Source organism: Aedes aegypti, chromosome 3 (assembly GCF_002204515.2).
Source record: "Aedes aegypti strain LVP_AGWG chromosome 3, AaegL5.0 Primary Assembly, whole genome shotgun sequence".
In the NCBI taxonomy this organism is placed as follows: Eukaryota; Metazoa; Arthropoda; class Insecta; order Diptera; family Culicidae; genus Aedes; species Aedes aegypti.
In genome coordinates this window covers 315,160,305-315,177,391 of record NC_035109.1, presented here as the reverse complement: position 1 = coordinate 315,177,391, position 17,087 = coordinate 315,160,305, and the positions used below count along the sequence as shown (strand labels likewise).

General features: G+C 45.0%; 1 protein-coding gene across 1 annotated transcript in view; it reads left to right on the top strand.

Annotated features, from left to right (window-relative positions):
• The window catches only part of LOC5567362 (probable histone-lysine N-methyltransferase CG1716), a 28,777-nt gene that overhangs the window by 3,650 nt on the left and 8,040 nt on the right, over positions 1-17,087 (top strand). The window contains exons 2-4 of the mRNA XM_021851204.1: positions 7,360-7,623; positions 8,376-14,286; positions 14,352-14,557. Coding sequence (XP_021706896.1) covers positions 7,360-7,623; positions 8,376-14,286; positions 14,352-14,557 — 6,381 coding nt within the window. The remainder of the gene's footprint in view (positions 1-7,359; positions 7,624-8,375; positions 14,287-14,351; positions 14,558-17,087) is intronic.

Sequence of the window (17,087 nt, the reverse complement as noted above, 5' to 3'; positions counted from 1 at the left end):
AGGGGAGCAATGCAGCAACGCTCCGTATTGTATGCATTGTACAGGCACTCACTCACCAACATCACGTACATGTCCAAAATACAAGGATGAATCTAACGTGATCCGAATTCGAATCGATAGGAATGTGTCGACTACTGAAGCTAGAAAAATCTACGCTAGTGAAACACAGAAGGAAACGATCGCCAGCGAGGTGCAAAAACGGCTAAGAGAAGAGGAATCGAACAAAGATAAAATTATTGCGGAACTGCGGGCTGAAGTCGAAACATTGAAGCGAAAACTTGTAGCCATCATCAACGATCAACGTCTAAAATCACGCGACAGCTCCCAAATAGAAAAAAAAAAATCGGTGTTCCTCCAAGCAAACTTATTATGTTCCAACCAGAACACTCAGCGAAAGTCACGTAAAGACAAAACGTTCGTATCTCCTCCGTCTCTCCACAGCGATATTAGAAGGACCGCGGATCATGCAATGGACGAAGCGATACGAACACGCAGTAGGAGCAGAAAACACGTAATGGAAATATCACCAACTGATGTCACTCATAAATCAGGCACAAGGGCATCCTTGATCGCCGACTCTGGAGGCACCTCTGAAAAATGACCAAGATGTTGTATACAACATGACCAAGATGTTCCCTCCAAAAACACATCACAAAATGACTGACCCAGCTATGCATAATGACTCGATATCGGATGACCTACGACATGCAACCGACGCTACCTCTGAACGACCCTGCGACCCTTCGGACTACGATTTGGATACTAACTCACACGACTCCATCATTCCATCTAGAAAAATACTCAACTCTCCATCTTAACCTGTGGATACAACATCGCGGTTTGGAGGTGGGGAATGTGTAGTACCCCCTCCACTCCTGATAAAGGGAGCGAGCCTGGGTGGAGAGGTGATCCAGGACGCCATCCTTCTACCTGTTGACCACCAAACCCCCAGCTCGGCCGCCAGCTCGAACAACTCAACGCTGCCGAAAATACCGTCCGATTCCAGCGCATACGATCAGCTCTACAACTTCTACCCCCAGCCATCTACGTCCAACAATTTCGTCACCCAAAACATTGATTCGCCAAGTGCGAGGCGCACCACGTCGACCCTGACCAGAGATGTTCCGAGCTTGCTCAATGAGCCTCTGGCGGCAGTCGACGTGGCTCGCCCTTCATCTCGGGCAAGTATTCCTGTATTATCATTAGCTAGACATGAATCCCACGATACTTCTCACCATGTTTCAGAAACCTCGCCTGTTCGCGAAAGCTCCCTTACAAGCAACTGCTCTTCGACCTCCGAAACTGAAGTGAACACCCGAGTAACACACATGTTATAATTGATGCATATTAACTCTTATATGACAAAATCTAGTAATATAAGAGTTAATATGCATCAATTATAACATGTGTGTTCCTTGGGCAACAAGATCATCATGGAACATTAGAGGCCTTTGGAAAAATCACCCAGAACTCTCTCATATCGTCAACCAAAATGCGCCAATCTGCATCGGCCTTCAGGAAATGATGACAAAGAAGGTTAGCACAGCACTCAGTTCCCGCTACGACTGGGAATTATCTAGCCGTCACTATTCTCAGGGTGGTGGAGCAGCTGGATTGGGGGTTCTCAAAGAATTCCCTCACCAATTCTATCACTTTGTTACGCGCATCCCTGTATGTGCCGCCCGAATACAATCCCCGTTGAACATATCGATTGTCAGTATCTATGTGCCTCCAAACACATGTGATCAAGATCTTATTACGACGCTTGACAGCATAATTGAAAATGTAGATCCACCTTTCGTCATCGGCGGGGACTTTAACGCCGCCCACGAAGCTTGGGGTAGTATGAAAACTACTAAACGAGGATGTCTTCTACTCGAATGGTTTGTCGAACATCAACTTATCGTAATAAATAATGGAGAACCAACTTTCATCAGCTCTGCTCATGGAACAACTTCGGCAATCGATCTCACTGTCGTGTCATGTAGCCTTGCAGCAAAAATTCGATGGTCAATCTACAAGGATACCTTCGGAAGCGACCATTTCCCCATCAGAGTCACCTCGGATCAAAATACACCGTCTCAACGTTCACGTAAACGGTGGATCCATAAAGATGCTAACTGGATCTCTTTTGAAAATATTATCCTTGAATCGCTTTCGTCGCATTCAGATATCGATGTCGAGCAGCTAAGAAATTTCATCATTGGAGCGGCAGAAAAGTCCATCCCAAAATCTTCCGGAGTATCAAAAGAAAGATCTGAAATTTGGTGGACAAACGAAGTCAAAGAAAAAGTTAATGCACGACGTAAGGCTCTTCGCAAACTGAAACGTCTGAATCCTTCAGACCCTCTTCACGATGACGCTAAAAAAGCTTTCCAGCAAGCTCGGGCGATTGCAAGGAAAACAATCGAATCTACCAAACGTGATTCGTGGAATATTTTTTGCCAGATGTTCAATCCTAACACTTCATCCGATGTGCTTTGGATTAATTTTAACCGATTGATGGGAAAAAGACGAAACGGACAGCGAGGACTCCAAATCGACAACTCGTTTACCCAAGATACCAGTGTAATCACAGAGCACTTTTCAAATTATTTTTACCAAGCATCATCAGGAAACTCTAGTACAGATCAGGAATCTGAAGAAACAGGATGGGATCAAAATATTCAGGTTTCTGAAAACACTCGACTCGATACAGATTTCACAATCTACGAGTTGTTACGAGCCATTGATGTCACTAATGGACACTCTACCGGCGAAGATCAAGTCGGATATCTAATGATCAAACATCTGCCATATGCAGGAAAGCTCGCAATGCTGAAGAGTTTCAATAAAGTTTGGGAAAAGGGTGAATTTCCGAACAGCTGGAAACAAGGACTGGTTATACCAATCCCAAAATCCAATACACAGGCTCAGCATGCGGAAGGGTACCGGCCAATTACGCTTCTGAGTTGTATCGGTAAAATATACGAGCGTATGGTTAATCGTCGTCTAATGACCTTCCTCGAAGAAAACAACTTACTCAATGAACACCAACATGCATTTCGAACCGGACGTGGCACATCATCCTACTTCGCTGATTTGACCGAAATTCTAGCAGAAATCGAACAATCCAACGCGCACGCAGAGTTTGCATTGCTCGATATCAATAAGGCCTATGATCAAGTTTGGCGAACTCATATAATGAGACAAATAGATAGTTTGAACACTGGAAAACGCATTCCGAGCTGCATCAGCAACTTTCTCTTGGATCGACGTTTCAGGGTTTCCTACGGTGGCTCTTTGTCGAAAGATCGGATCCAAGAAAATGGCGTCCCCCAAGGATCTGTGTTAGCTGTCACCTTGTTTCTGATAGCTATCAACCCAGTATTTGACGTCATTCCGAAAAATATACGAGTGCTAGTATATGCGGACGGCATAGTCCTTGTCGCTATTTCTAAGCACCTTCCAAAAGTGAGAAACAGACTACTTGAAGCAGTGGATGCTGTCAATACGTGGGCAAAAAGCGTCGAATTCCGCCTGTCTGCCCCAAAATCCTGTATCCTTCATATGTGTCAAAGATCAAGGCACAAGTGGCGCTGTGCTCGAAATGTGAAGATCGATAACGAAATCGTTCCTGAAGTCAAAGCTGAACGATTTCTCGGGATATGAATCAACAGGAAAGACAGTTTTCTTGTGCACGGGGCAAAAATTAAAGAAGCTCTCTTCAGCCGAATCAACTGTCTGAAAGCTTTGGCTTTTAAAGCGGATCGAAACATTCTATGGAGAATTGGGAATGCCATTTGCGTTTCCAAACTTATGTATGGTATTGAACTGTTCGGCCTCAACCGTTCCAATCAACCTACAATGAAATTCTTCGAATTACATCGGGAGCAGTAAGATCGTCGCCCACGCTTAGTTTAGCAGTCGAAGCCGGCCAGCTACCATTGCATCTCAGGCTAGTGGATACTCTCGCCAGAAGATATATTCGACTAGCAGAAAAACCATTTTTCAATCATCAGCATCTTCGTAAATGTGCAATTGAAGCATTCCCCGATGAGACAGGACACGACATTCCAGAGATCGCAAAGCTCCTGTGGATAGGGAAAATCCCCTGGGACATGCATCAAGTCAAAATTGACTGGTCCGTGAGATCAGTTTTCAAGAAAGGGAATAACAAGAATATTGCCAGGGCCTGTGTTAAAGAACTTCAGAACAAAAAATATGAGGAATATTGTCAAATGTTCACTGATGGATCGAAGTCGGGAACTGAAGTAGGGCTAGGCGTTGTTTGTCAAGAACTCCAAATAGAAACGGGCCTTCTTGCTCAAAGCAGTGTTTATTCTGCTGAAGCTCCTGCACTCGCTGTGGCTGTCCAAACTGCGGATAACAGGGCCGCTGTGATTTTCCGTGACTCAGCGAGCTGTATGGATGCAATAAAGAAAGGAGATTCGAAACACCCGTCCATCCAATCAATCTTAAAAGAAGCGAGCCTTAAGGATATCACCCTCTGCTGTATTCCAGGTCACTCGAACATACCCGGAAACGAAGCAGCTGACCAAGCAGCTGAAAGGGGCAGAACCGCCCCTCCACTACATAATGTTGTACCTGCTAGTGATGTTATCAAATGGATCAACAAACGATTACACGATAAATTTCAACGCATGTGGAACGATCATCGAGCAACTTTTCTTCAAAAGATCAAACCAACTGTTGGAAAGTGGATAGATCATCAAGACCGCCAAGAGCAAAGAGCTCTAAATCGATGCAGAATTGGGCACACCAAGCTCACTAAAAAGCATTTATTCGACCGAAATCAATCAGCAACATGTGAGGTTTGCCAAATGGAGCTGACCGTTGAACACATAATCGTTACCTGCATAAAATACATTCGCAACAAAACTGGCATTAATAGCAATATTCAAATAGCTTTAGGTAACAACAAAACGGAAGAAGCTAATTTTTTAAAATTTCTGAAGAAATGTAATCTATTTGAAATGCTGTAAACTCTGTACAGATTTGTAGTATTGATTTTTTTCTAAGAGGCGAATGAACCCTTCTGGCTTAAAACCTCTCTAATAAACGCAAAAAAATAATCTATGAATGAGTAGCCACCCTGTCAGAGCTCTTACAAACGAAATAAAAGACTCCATCATTGGCAAATACAATTCATTTGAATAAAACTCAAACGTTGTTTTTGTTAGCACCTCATATTGAAATATTGGATATTGGAATAGCTTCAGCATGCGTTAAAAAATTCTAGAAGCGTATAAATTGCTATTAATGCAAAAACACTTTAAAATTTGTCATTATTCTGTTTTTGCCATACAAAGTTAGAGTATTTCTAGCACCTGGAATTATTTTGTGAATCCTGGAAAACCTGGAAATATCAGGGAATTTGATTTTGGCAAACGAGTAACCCTGGAAAGGCTATTTTTTCGTTAAGATCCTTAAGGTATCTAACTTTGATAATTAAAGACACTTCTAGATCATCTGAGTTTTTTTTTCAGATAAATAAAAAAATAACCAATTACATACTTTTGAATTTTTCCTACCTATGTTTTTACAGATTTTTTTTATTGAAGTGAAAAGTATTTCCAAATTTAGTCATTTAGAATTAACTATTCGTTCATTTCTGTAAATGAGTAGACACTACGCCGTCCATTGTTTTTCGAAAATGAGAAATGTTACAAGTTCGTTATTGTAAAGTGCTCGTTTTGGTAAGAAAAAAAATCAGGTGAAAATTTGAAGTCCGTACGTGGACGCTAAGTGGTCCTGTGATCCTCCAACGGCCTTGAAGGTATCAGCTGTAAATGACCCAAGTGTGCAAAATCGAGCTCGCTACTCTAGTGGACGCAACATGACTACAAAAAAAAAACCTTCATGTTGACTATAAACGCGCGCAGGACAAATTGTTACTAGTGGCTTTTCATACTCATGTTGCGTGCACTAGAGCAGCGAGCTTGATTTGCACACGGGAATTATCTACACCTGATACCTTCAAGGCCTGGAGAAAATCATGTTAGCACCGCTGGAGTATTTACTGGAGATATCCCTAAAAATATCCAGGTTGAATTCTTGGAGGTATATTGAACTAATTCCATGGCGAATTCCTTGAGAAGGTCGTTTAAATCAATAATTGTATTCTTTGGGAAAATACCTCGAATAGTTTCTAGTTAAATTCTTGTAAAAATGTTGAAAAAATACATTCAGTAATACGAACACTTGTAATTCAAAATTCACAAAAAAAATGCCTGGTCGAATCTTCTGAGAAAAAAAATTTCATACAACTTTAATCTCCTGATTCCTGTTTTGATTATTTTTGTGTTCTTGGGTCCCGTACAGTCTCTTTTTTGTTTTGTCACTTGTTTCACGCAAAAATTCCTATTTTGAAGGCACTTAGTCGCTACCAGTCCTGAGGACGCAATTCTTAGAGACAAACTGAAATAATTGCTAGCAGAAGTTCTAGAGTAATCTTAAGCAGAGACCCATCAGCAATTTTCGACCTACCTTTAAAGAATTATCAACAAAACTCCTTCATTAGGTAAGCAGAAGCTTCTTGAAACTCCAACCAAAATTATTCAAAGATTTAGCCAGAAACTACTCTAAACATACTCCCTAATTTTGTCTCAATGTTCAGTGAGACATTTGTTTGGTAATTTCGATATCCAGGGTTTTGTTTAGTATGTTTTCCAATAATCTAGCAATTTCAAAGGTATAGAAGCTTTTACACAGATCAAAATTTTAAAAACTCATTACTGAGAACTTTCCTTGTCAAATTTGCCATTCTCGCATTCGTATATCGTGGAAACACTCATGGATAATTTCTGAAGATATCCTTGGAGAATATTAATGACATAGAAAGCTCACATTTAATAATCTCGTGTGAATATAACGCCAAAAAAAGGAGGTGATCTTTGTAAAAAAAAGTGATTGAGTTCTCGCAGACTGCTAAACTAAAAGAAAGGATAAATTCTGAGAGGGTTGAGGACTTTCTTGAAAAATTTCTGGAAGATTCTTCAGAGGAATTCCTGAACGAATCTCTGAGTAATTTCTGCAGGTACAATACATAGTATACCTGGCGTAAACGTTGAGGAAATACCTGAAACACATCTGATGAAATTTGTAGAGAAAATCATGAAAACTGTGTATGTTGCTGCTTTACGTAATAGGTATCACGCAAATTCCCCAAAGAAATTTTTAGAAACAACCTCTGAGAGATTTCTGGTCAAACCCTCTGTGGAAACCTATTTGAAACTATAATTTAGTATTTCGTCATCCCTCTTTAGTCTCTCTTCTCAGCCATAAGGTCTCTTTAGTTCCTATTTTAAAGAAACTCATTCGCTATCACTTCTACAAATAATTTGTTACGGTTTCCAGAAATCGATCGGACCGCCAAGGGCTACCCGGAGCCAACAGAGAGTGCGCCTAACTTCGGCGATGGAGGAGAAGGAAGACTCCAATGATGATGGACTGGTTGAGTTGATCGAGATTGTGGATGAAGATTCAAAGTCGCACGAGGGAAGTAATATGACGCCATCGGAGGTGTCTGAATCGACGTCCATGGCGGTGGAGAAGGAACTGGAAGAGCCGAAGGAAGCGAAAATGGAGATTGATAAGGAATCAGAAGAGCTGACGGTTCAGGTAGGTGTGATTGGGAGTGTTTGTAGTGGCGTAGCTAGGGGAGTGTGGTTCGCATGGGGTCCCGAGTATCTGGAGGTCTTGAAATTATGGTAAGAGGTTCTTATTTGTTTGGCAATTCCCTGAAGGTATTGCTGGAGAAATACCTGGAATAATTGCTGGCTAATAGTATCTTCAGGGACACAGTGTAGCGTTCGACCGACCAAGCTTCAGTCTCGCTAGGTCAAACCTAACAACAGTCCGAATGTTGAAAGAATCATGAAGACTCTAAAGGAAGATAAATAGAAGGCTTACGAAGTGTTTGAAGATTTGTTTTACATCTTGTCCTCTAACTACACTACCAACTTGATTTAAAAAGATATCAAATTTAATTATTTTAACATTAATATCAATTCCAAGTCAATACATACTTCAGTTTCAGATGTATTGAATTAAAATTAAAAAGGAATGATTTAAAACATGAAGGGTTCCCAGGAGCAGTTCTCAAAAGAAACTCTACTCTGGAATAATCCCTAACATTTTCGGGATTTGGAAAATAAAAACCTTGGATCCCGGTAAACAAGATTCTTCAGTCTGTGGTGACCGATATGGCACATGGACTTTGGACACGCCAATTTTTCTGTTGATCGTATGTTGGTATAACGGTGCATTTTGGGGCCCCCAAATTCGACTCCGCGCCGGGCCCCTAAAAAAACAGCTACGCCACTGAGTATATTAGGAATCATTGAAGGATAACGTAGTTTTTGATATTATAGATTGATAAGAAATCTGATGAGGATGAAGCATCCAATACCGGTAGTGGCAGCGGACCTTCAGTTCCACCGGAAAACGAAGGAGAAAGTAGTTCGAAAACTGAATTGATCGGCACCCGCAAATCCAAACGGCAAGTCAAAGTGACGAATAAGTTTCGAGATTTTGTGGTGGACGCCCCTCTGCCATCGTCTCAGGTGCCGTACGCCGATGTAAAGCTGGCCCGCAGTAACGGAGGTGGTCGGAAGAGTCTACCCACTAAGGAGCCGGAAGTGATGTCCTCGAGCGAAGATTTGTCTCCGGATTCGCCACCAACAATGCTTTTTCCTCCGTTGCGAACCTACGGAAGTAAGAAGAAAGACAAGGAGGAAGAGGTGGACGGAACCAGACGAAGACCCACGCGTGCATGCACCCCGATTCCACGTGAAAGATTTCGCAAGAAACGAACCAAGTCAATCGTTGGGGAAGGAAGCTCCTTGGATTGGGCGATTGATAGCATTACGCTATCTTCATTTGAAGATCCAAACGATTCAACGTTAACTTGTAACTTTGATAGCAGCTATTTTTCGGATGACGATCTGTATGGATTCGATAGTCCTTCACCGGAGGAGTTCTGCGGCTGGCCGGAAGAGGAGTTCACCAACGTTGAAGCGGGTCCTTCGGGCTCTTCGCTGTCGTCGATGATGTCATTCAGATCATTAACGATTCAACCGTCAGAGGAAGACACCTCCGGAATTGAAGACAAATCCGAGGTGGAAGTCGTAACGAAGAAGCGAAGGGGACGGCCAGCAAAAACGGCGACCACACCGCAGCCGATTATTCCGGTGCAGGATGACCGAGAGCGTCCGGCGGGATCTATGTTCATCAAAAGATCATACAAAACGACAAGAAGCAGCGCAGCAGCGGCTTCGGTCAAGACAGTCGACGTATCCCCGGAAGTGAAAGCACCGGAAGCAGTCGAGGAGAAGATTCAACCAAAAGAGGAACCTCCAATAATGATTGAAGAACGGGAGGAGCCTGCGGAAACAACAGTCAATACGACCGCTGAAAGCGAGGATGTTCTGGATGATGCCATGGAAATTGTCCTCCAAGCCGATGAGATCATAATGGATGATCAGGAGGAAGCAATGACTCCGGTGGTTCCTATTGCTCCAAAACCATTCAGGAAACGGCGCATTCGCGGAGGCACTCGACCTACACCGGCGGATGGGCCACGTAGAGGACGAAGTCGGAGGGATACGGCTCCGAGTGCGGAAGAAGACACCGTTGAAGTGATAAAGCCCGTCGACGAAGATGAGGAATCTGAGGAGTTGAAGGTGCAGATGTCAGTGCCAGAAGAAGCTTCAGAGGTTGCGATGGAGGTCGATGCTTCGGTTAAACCTGTTGTGGAGGAATCTACTGCTCCAATGGAAGTCGAACCCGAAGTTGCTATTGAGCAGACACCAGCTGAAGTGAAGGTAGAACCGGAAACAGTAACTCCGACTCCAGCAGTGGTACAAGAAGCGGAAAAGACGTCAAAAAAGACACCAACGAAAGAATCGCGACGGAAGTCTACCTCGGAGCGTAGGAAATCCACGCACAGTCCTAGGAGATTGAAGGTAGAGCCTGTTGAACAGGCTACAAAGGAACCAGAAACGTGCAGGGAAGTAATCGAACCAGTGAAGGTTGAACAGGTTGAACCGATTGTGACGGAACAGAAAGAAGCGACGCCATGTGAACCAGAAAAGGAGCAAACCAAAGAAGAAGTACGCGTCAAGATAAAAGAAGAACCACCATTGGAAGTTCAAACAGTGCCCAAAGCAGATGCCTCCTCAATAACACCGAAAGAGCAGAAGAAATCATCAAAAGAAGGTCGTGAATCTCGCAAAGATTCGAGGAAGTCCAAGAATCGCGAAAGGGAACACTCCTCCAAAGATAAGCGAGAAAGAGAACCATCGAAGAGCCGCTCCAGCAGTAGCAGTAACAAGGATCGCAGTAAGGATAAAGATCGCGACAAGGACAAAGATCGGGATAAGGACAAAGATCGCAAGCGATCGTCTGACAAAAAAGAGCGCCGATCCGAAACAGATAAGAAGCCAGACGTGGAGAAGAAACGTCCAGCAGAGGTGGTCGTTGAGAAGAAACCGACCGAACTGGAAAAGAAGGAAGAGATAATGAAGCCTCCAACGCCCGTACCGAAGCAGTCCGATAAGCCGAAAAAGTGCTTCGATAGCGAGCTGCAAGCTCTGGATTCGACTTCGAAGCAGCCGAAATCAGCGGAGGACGTGAAGCGATCGTCGAAAGAAATGGAAAAGCCATCACGCAAATCGGACAAGCATAGTAAACGTCGCAGCGAGTCGGAGACGAAGAAGAAGCATAGCAGCAGTGAACAGAAAGCGAAGGAATCGAAGGAGAAGAGTCGTTCGACGGATTGCTCACCGGTTCCGAGCAAGGTTGGATCCTCGAAGAAGTCCTCTAAAGAGTCCTCCTCCAGCGGTAAGCGAGAATCTTCTAGCAGCTCAAAGTCGCGCAAGAGTTTGAAGGACGATAAGCCGAAGGAAAAGGAGAAGCCTAAGGATAAACCGGTAGAGCTTCCGCCGCCGGTCGAGGTGAAAACGGTGCAACCTGAACCACCCCAACCGGAAGAAGTTCCAGTTAAGGAAGAACCGGAAGTCCAGCCCGTAGTGAAAGAAGAACTTCCACCGCCGGAACCGCCTCGGATTGTGACCAAGGCGTCGCGGAAGATGTACCAAAATGACGAGGAGCTTAAGATCATCACATCTTCTCAGGAATCCCTAGTCGCCGAATCGCCGGTCATTGTTCCAAAGGAAGAACCAACAGTTTTGGAAACTCCCGATGTTCAGGAAATCTCCGAAGCGTTCGAGGCCAGCGTGAACATTTCCGGTCCCCGCCCGGAAGTTGCCCTCAAAGAGTTCGAAAACATTACGCTCTCCGACGAAAAACCCTCGGAAGAGGCCGTCAAGGTAGAGGAAGATCCATTGGTACTTGAGACGGAACCGAGCTCGCCTCCTCCTGCGTCGCAGGAGTCCAATGACGATTCCAATTCCAACAACAGCTCCAACACGGAAGGAGCTGCAAAAGATGCAAAGACGGAACCGCAGGACGATGCCAACATCCGGAGATCGTCCCGCATCAAGACTATCAGTTCGCAGAAGCAACGAACCAGCGGCCACGGGTTGGTCAAGGATAGGGATAAGTTGTTCAAGAAGACCAATATTTCGCTGGGCATCGATTCGAAGGTCGTTAAGGATGCCTTGACTGGGAATTTCAACGTCATTTCGGCGGGCGATATTTCGGGAATGGAAATGACGGTACCCAACGAACAGGACGCCTATGTGACGAACATCGAACTCTCGGAGGAATATCTGCGAGATATGGAAGATAAGCTGAGCCGGTTTGAGACGATTCGGGAGAACATGTATCACTGCGATAAGGTCATCAGCAAGGAGGCGAAGAAGATGAATTGCGACTGTTTCCTCACAACGGAGGAAATCGATCGAGGAGAGCTGGGCTGCGGCGAGGATTGTCTGAACCGATTGCTGATGATCGAGTGTGGATCGCGTTGTACAATTGGGGAACGGTGCACGAACAAGCGCTTCCAGAAGTTGGAATATGCAAACTGCCAAGTATTCCGGACGGAGAAGAAAGGCTTCGGCATCCAGGCCAGTACGGAGATCGTCCCAGGCGATTTCATCATGGAGTACGTTGGGGAGGTTCTGAACAGCGAGCAGTTTGACGAACGGGCTGAGTTGTACTCCAAGGAGAAGAACCAGCACTATTACTTCATGGCGCTGAGGAGTGATGCCATAATTGATGCCACCACGAAGGGAAACATATCCCGATTCATAAACCACTCGTGCGACCCTAATGCGGAGACTCAGAAGTGGACCGTCAACGGAGAACTCAGAATTGGGTTCTTCTGTACCAAGTACATAATGCCAGGAGAAGAAATCACCTTCGACTATCAGTTCCAACGCTACGGTCGGAGGGCTCAGAAGTGCTATTGTGAAGCGGAGAACTGCACCGGCTGGATCGGTGGAGATCCTGGCAGCGACGGCGAGTCGGAATACGAGGATGAAGAAGAGGTTGAGGAGAGCGAAGAAGAGGAGGAGGAGGTCAAGCCGGAAGTTCCGCCAATTGTTCCGGCAGTGGTTGAATCGCCGGTGGAAGCGGTTAAAAGTGAAGAATCGATACCACTTGAGGGTGAAGCGAAGCCACAGGTTGAAGGGGAACCGGACGCCACAAAGCCGATCGCCGTAGAACCGACCGTTGACAAACCACCCGAGCCGAAACCCAAGAAGGTGCGAAAACGCATCGAACGCCCCAAAAAACGTCGTCCGCAAATTCACGAAGATCCGGATCTGGAGCAGGAGATCAATCATCTGCTCAAGACCGGTCTCAAGAACCAAGCTCAAACACTGAAACTGTCCCGTCTGATGGTCCGCGCCAAGGATATCAAATCCCGAAGCAGACTGCTGACGATCCTCCAAAGTGGAGAGCTGCCCTGTCGACGGCTATTCCTGGACTACCACGGTTTGCGGCTGCTCTACGGATGGATCTGCGAGTCCACTGAATCCATTGAAGATCTCAAATTCCGCATCCAGATTCTGGACACTCTCGATCGCTTACCCATTCCAAACAAAACCATGCTGAAGGACAGCAAGATCATGCAAACGATCGAGAAGTGGGCCAAAATCGAGAAGCTCAAGGAAAAGGAAAAGGAACCAGAGAAGGAGAAGGAATCGAGCAGCAGTTCTCCGAGTGATAGCAACGGAGGAGGCAGCGATAGCAACACCAGCTCCGATGCCAAGAAGCAGGAAGTCGTCGGCAGCGCAGAAGTCTTGAAGAACATGCCGGAACTGTTGAAGATTGCTGACTTAGGAAAACTGAAGGAGATCATCAGCAGCACCTGCTCGGAGAAGGAAGGGACGACGGACAAGGAGAAACTTTCTGCACCACCAGCCCCGGAGACCACCATCGCGTCGACAGTCAGCTTGATCGATTCCATCGAAATTCCGGAACCGGAAGACGAAAACGCCCCCGAAGAGAAACGGCTGGGAACGCAAATCCGCATCCTTTCCTGTAAACTACTCATCAGTTGGATCAATCTGAAAGAGGTATTCCGGATCCCGAAGAAAGAACGAATCGAACAGATGAAGGAGCACGAACGTGAAGCCGATTTGCGCTACAAAGCGCTCGGCCTCGGTGACGATGATTCATCTTCACTGCGGCACGCTTCCAGCCGGTTCTTCGATCGCTCCCGTGAACTCAAACGGCGCAAATCGATGGACGATCGAGAACTCCTAAACTTCCCCAAGATGAAGCGCCCGCTCAACACTGCCAGTCCAATGCCCAAAATGGACCACCTCTCGAAGCAACAGCGGCGCCAGCTGTTCGAAATGAAGGTCGCCCACGAAGAAGCCGAACGGCGCAACAAAGAACTCTGGATGCAACACGAAAGCAACTGCCTCAAGTTCGGTCTCAATCCGCACCACACCAACCCGATGGATGTGCCTGCCAAAATGAATCCTGCCACCGGAGAGTATTACTCGGCCGACGATCGGCCCCTTCCCAGACCCCCCAGTCACATGTACTTGAAGGTGCAACCGCCACCCATGCCAACCAATCCCGAAGACTACGAACTGCCCCCAATGGATCTACCTCCGCTATGGAAGTTCGCGATCGACGAACGAGGTCGCCTGTACTACTTCCACGTTAAGGATCGTGTTCCTCAGTGGGAACCACCGAAGAAGAACAACCCCAACGGACCCGGGCAGGGTCTGCGCGACGAGGATATCTCCATGAGCTCCGACTCGAGCACAACCGACACCGAGGACTCGGAGGAGGAATATCTGAACACACAGCTGGATCAGTTGCTCAAGAAGAAGAAGAAACAACAATCTAGCTTCAATTTGGGTAAGTAACCTATCGATACTGTTTTCGCAAGATTACGTCCTCACTATTCCGATTTCTCTTTCCAGACGACGTTCTCGCTAAGCCGGACGACATGAATGACGATCTGTCGAAAACGATCAGGGATCTGGAGGCGGGAGATTCGTCTCCCCAGGCCAGCAGCAGTGGCGAAAAACTGTTCGGCAGTGAATCGTTCGAGAAGACGGCCGAAGAGCTGATGCAGCACCGCAAGCGCAAGCACAGCAACAGGCTCGTCCAGGAGAAGATCATCAGCGTAAGTAGTCTCTTTAGTCTCAATACACGACTAAGGGGTCATGTACAAATAACGTCACGCTCCGAGGGGGAGAGGGGTCAAGCCAAGCGTGACAAGCCTTACAAAAATTTCAGAGGACTCATACAAAAAACGTGACAAACGGGGGGTATGTGGTCAAAAAAGTTGAAATTTAGCGTGACATAATTTGTGTACGATCCCTAAGACTGGTAAATGTTGTAAATAGAATCAAAAAGAGCTATCTTTTCGATGCATCAGACAAGCAGTCTTCAGCCCAGGCTCTTCGATTTAAGCGAGGAAGCAAAGTGTTGCACTAATCGTGGTCAGTATTTCCGAATTAGCTGGTTTTCGGCAGTAGATCTTGAACTCTGCTAGATGAATCGATGTTTTCTTGCCCAATTCGCAAAGAACGGAAACTGTCGCGTTTTGCCGGAAACCCTTAGGCGGCGTAACGCAAAAATTTGAAATTTTACACCCCCCCCCCCCTCTGTTACGCTTTTTCCATGAAAAATTTAAAAAAATTGTATGAGCCTACTCCCCCCTCCCCTAGAGTGTTACGTGATTTGTGGATGTCGCCTTAGAGATCATGAACTACTTCTCAAACCTCTTGAAGAGAATATGCATCCAATTTTCACTAACGACGACAAAACTAACGACGACAAGGTTTTCTTGAAAAGTCTCTCAGATCGAGTGACAATGAATCATTTTAAGAAATAAATTGCTGGATTGCGTCGGGTAGTTTAACCGAAATGTCATCGGTGTTTTCACCTCGATTTTTTTTCGGGAATTACTCCTGGCGAAATTATACAGAAGAATTCGTGGATATATTCCTTGAAAGCTTTCTTTGGAAATTTCTAGAAGAATCTCTGGAAGAATTTTTGAAAAAATGTTTGAAGTAATTTTTGGTTGATATTTTAGCAATGGATCCCAGAGTTCTTGGATAAAATAATCAAAACATTTCATCATACATTCCTTGAAGAATCCTTAGAAATATTCCTAAAGCTATCTCTGCAGTTATTCTTGACTTTTAAACAAAAATTTTAAAGAACATCTTGGGTGCACTTCCATGATTCACTTTGACATGAGGGATTTTTCTCGACCGGATTGTCTAAAACTTTGGATCTAAAAGCGCATTAGTACGACGCCTATTGTGGCCAAATGTGAGCCCATTAGCTTTCAAAAAGCAATGTGAATCAAAAGTGCCAAGAATAGGATTAGGTTCCCTATGAATGAGTCAAAGTATGAATTTCTGGATGAATAAATTGGGCACTTTCTTGAGTTCTAGAAGAATTTTTGGAGGTATGCTAAAAGAAATCCCAAGAGGAATGTATAAAGTAATTTATGATGATACCCTTAGAAAATTTTTACGGTTTGAATATTGTAGGCTACTTAAAAAAAAATAATTAATTGCGTTCAACAATTAGCGAATTACCCTAACCCATCTAAACAAACTCCACACCGGGGATTGTTTATCATGTCAGTAGAGTAGTGCTGCAGATGGGTTGAAACTATTTATTTATTTTATCTTTATTAAGGAGGCTTTCAGCCAGTGGCTGATTCGTCTCCGTGAAAAAAGAGGGCGTTACATTGGCCCTCCTGGGCAGTAATACTTATACAGAGTAATGTGTTAAGTTAACATTTTTGGTTAAGGAAAGACAATCATTCGTAATATAAAAGCTATTTCCGTTGGATAGTCCAGGTGCGGGTGCGTGATCTGTTCCAGGCTGTATTCTAGGGTGGTTCCATTAAACGAATTCGTTGTCAAGTTTCGAAGCGTGTTCAAGTTGATTTATTCTGTCTAGGAGGATGGCTAGATGTTGTGGTATAGTTCGATGTCTTTTAAATAATTCATAAGTCGTGTGATGTTGTAAGGGTCGTTGTTGACAGCACAGCGGATACTGTCAGGAATGTCATGCAGCATGCGAGCAGCCTGATGTTGAGGACAATTAATGATGAAGTGCTCCACCGAGTATAATACATTGAAAGCGGGACAGATTCTTCGGAAAGGTCCCTCACCTCCCATTTTGTGAGAAGCCTTTGTGTGACCCGTGCGAAGTCTGGACATAATTTTTTGCTCGAGATGGTTTTTGGGGTCAACCCATCGTGTAATATCATATTTAATTTTTCGTAAGAAGAGGTTACGTGTGTTCAGCCACTTAAGCGCCCAGGAGTCCCTAATGGTCGTAGTGATCCAGCGTTTCAAATCTTGGCCAGGAATTTCCTTTGTGTAGAAAGTTGAATGTCTACCGTGAGCTGCTAAACGGTCAGCCTCTTCGTTGCCACGGATCCCGCAGTGTCAAGGTATCCAAGCAAATACTGTACCCGGATGCGCCTTAAGCTGGATTGCTTGGATCCATGGATGGCGAGTCATTTCCGATGATAACGCTGCGAGAACACTGACTGAGTCTGTCAGTATCAGGACTGGCTTCGGTGACGGCATTGTAGAGGCGATAAGGATGGCTGCTGCTTCTGCAGAAAATACTAAGCAGGGATCTGGAAGGCGGAGAAAACGGCTGATTTCAGGGTCGGTAAC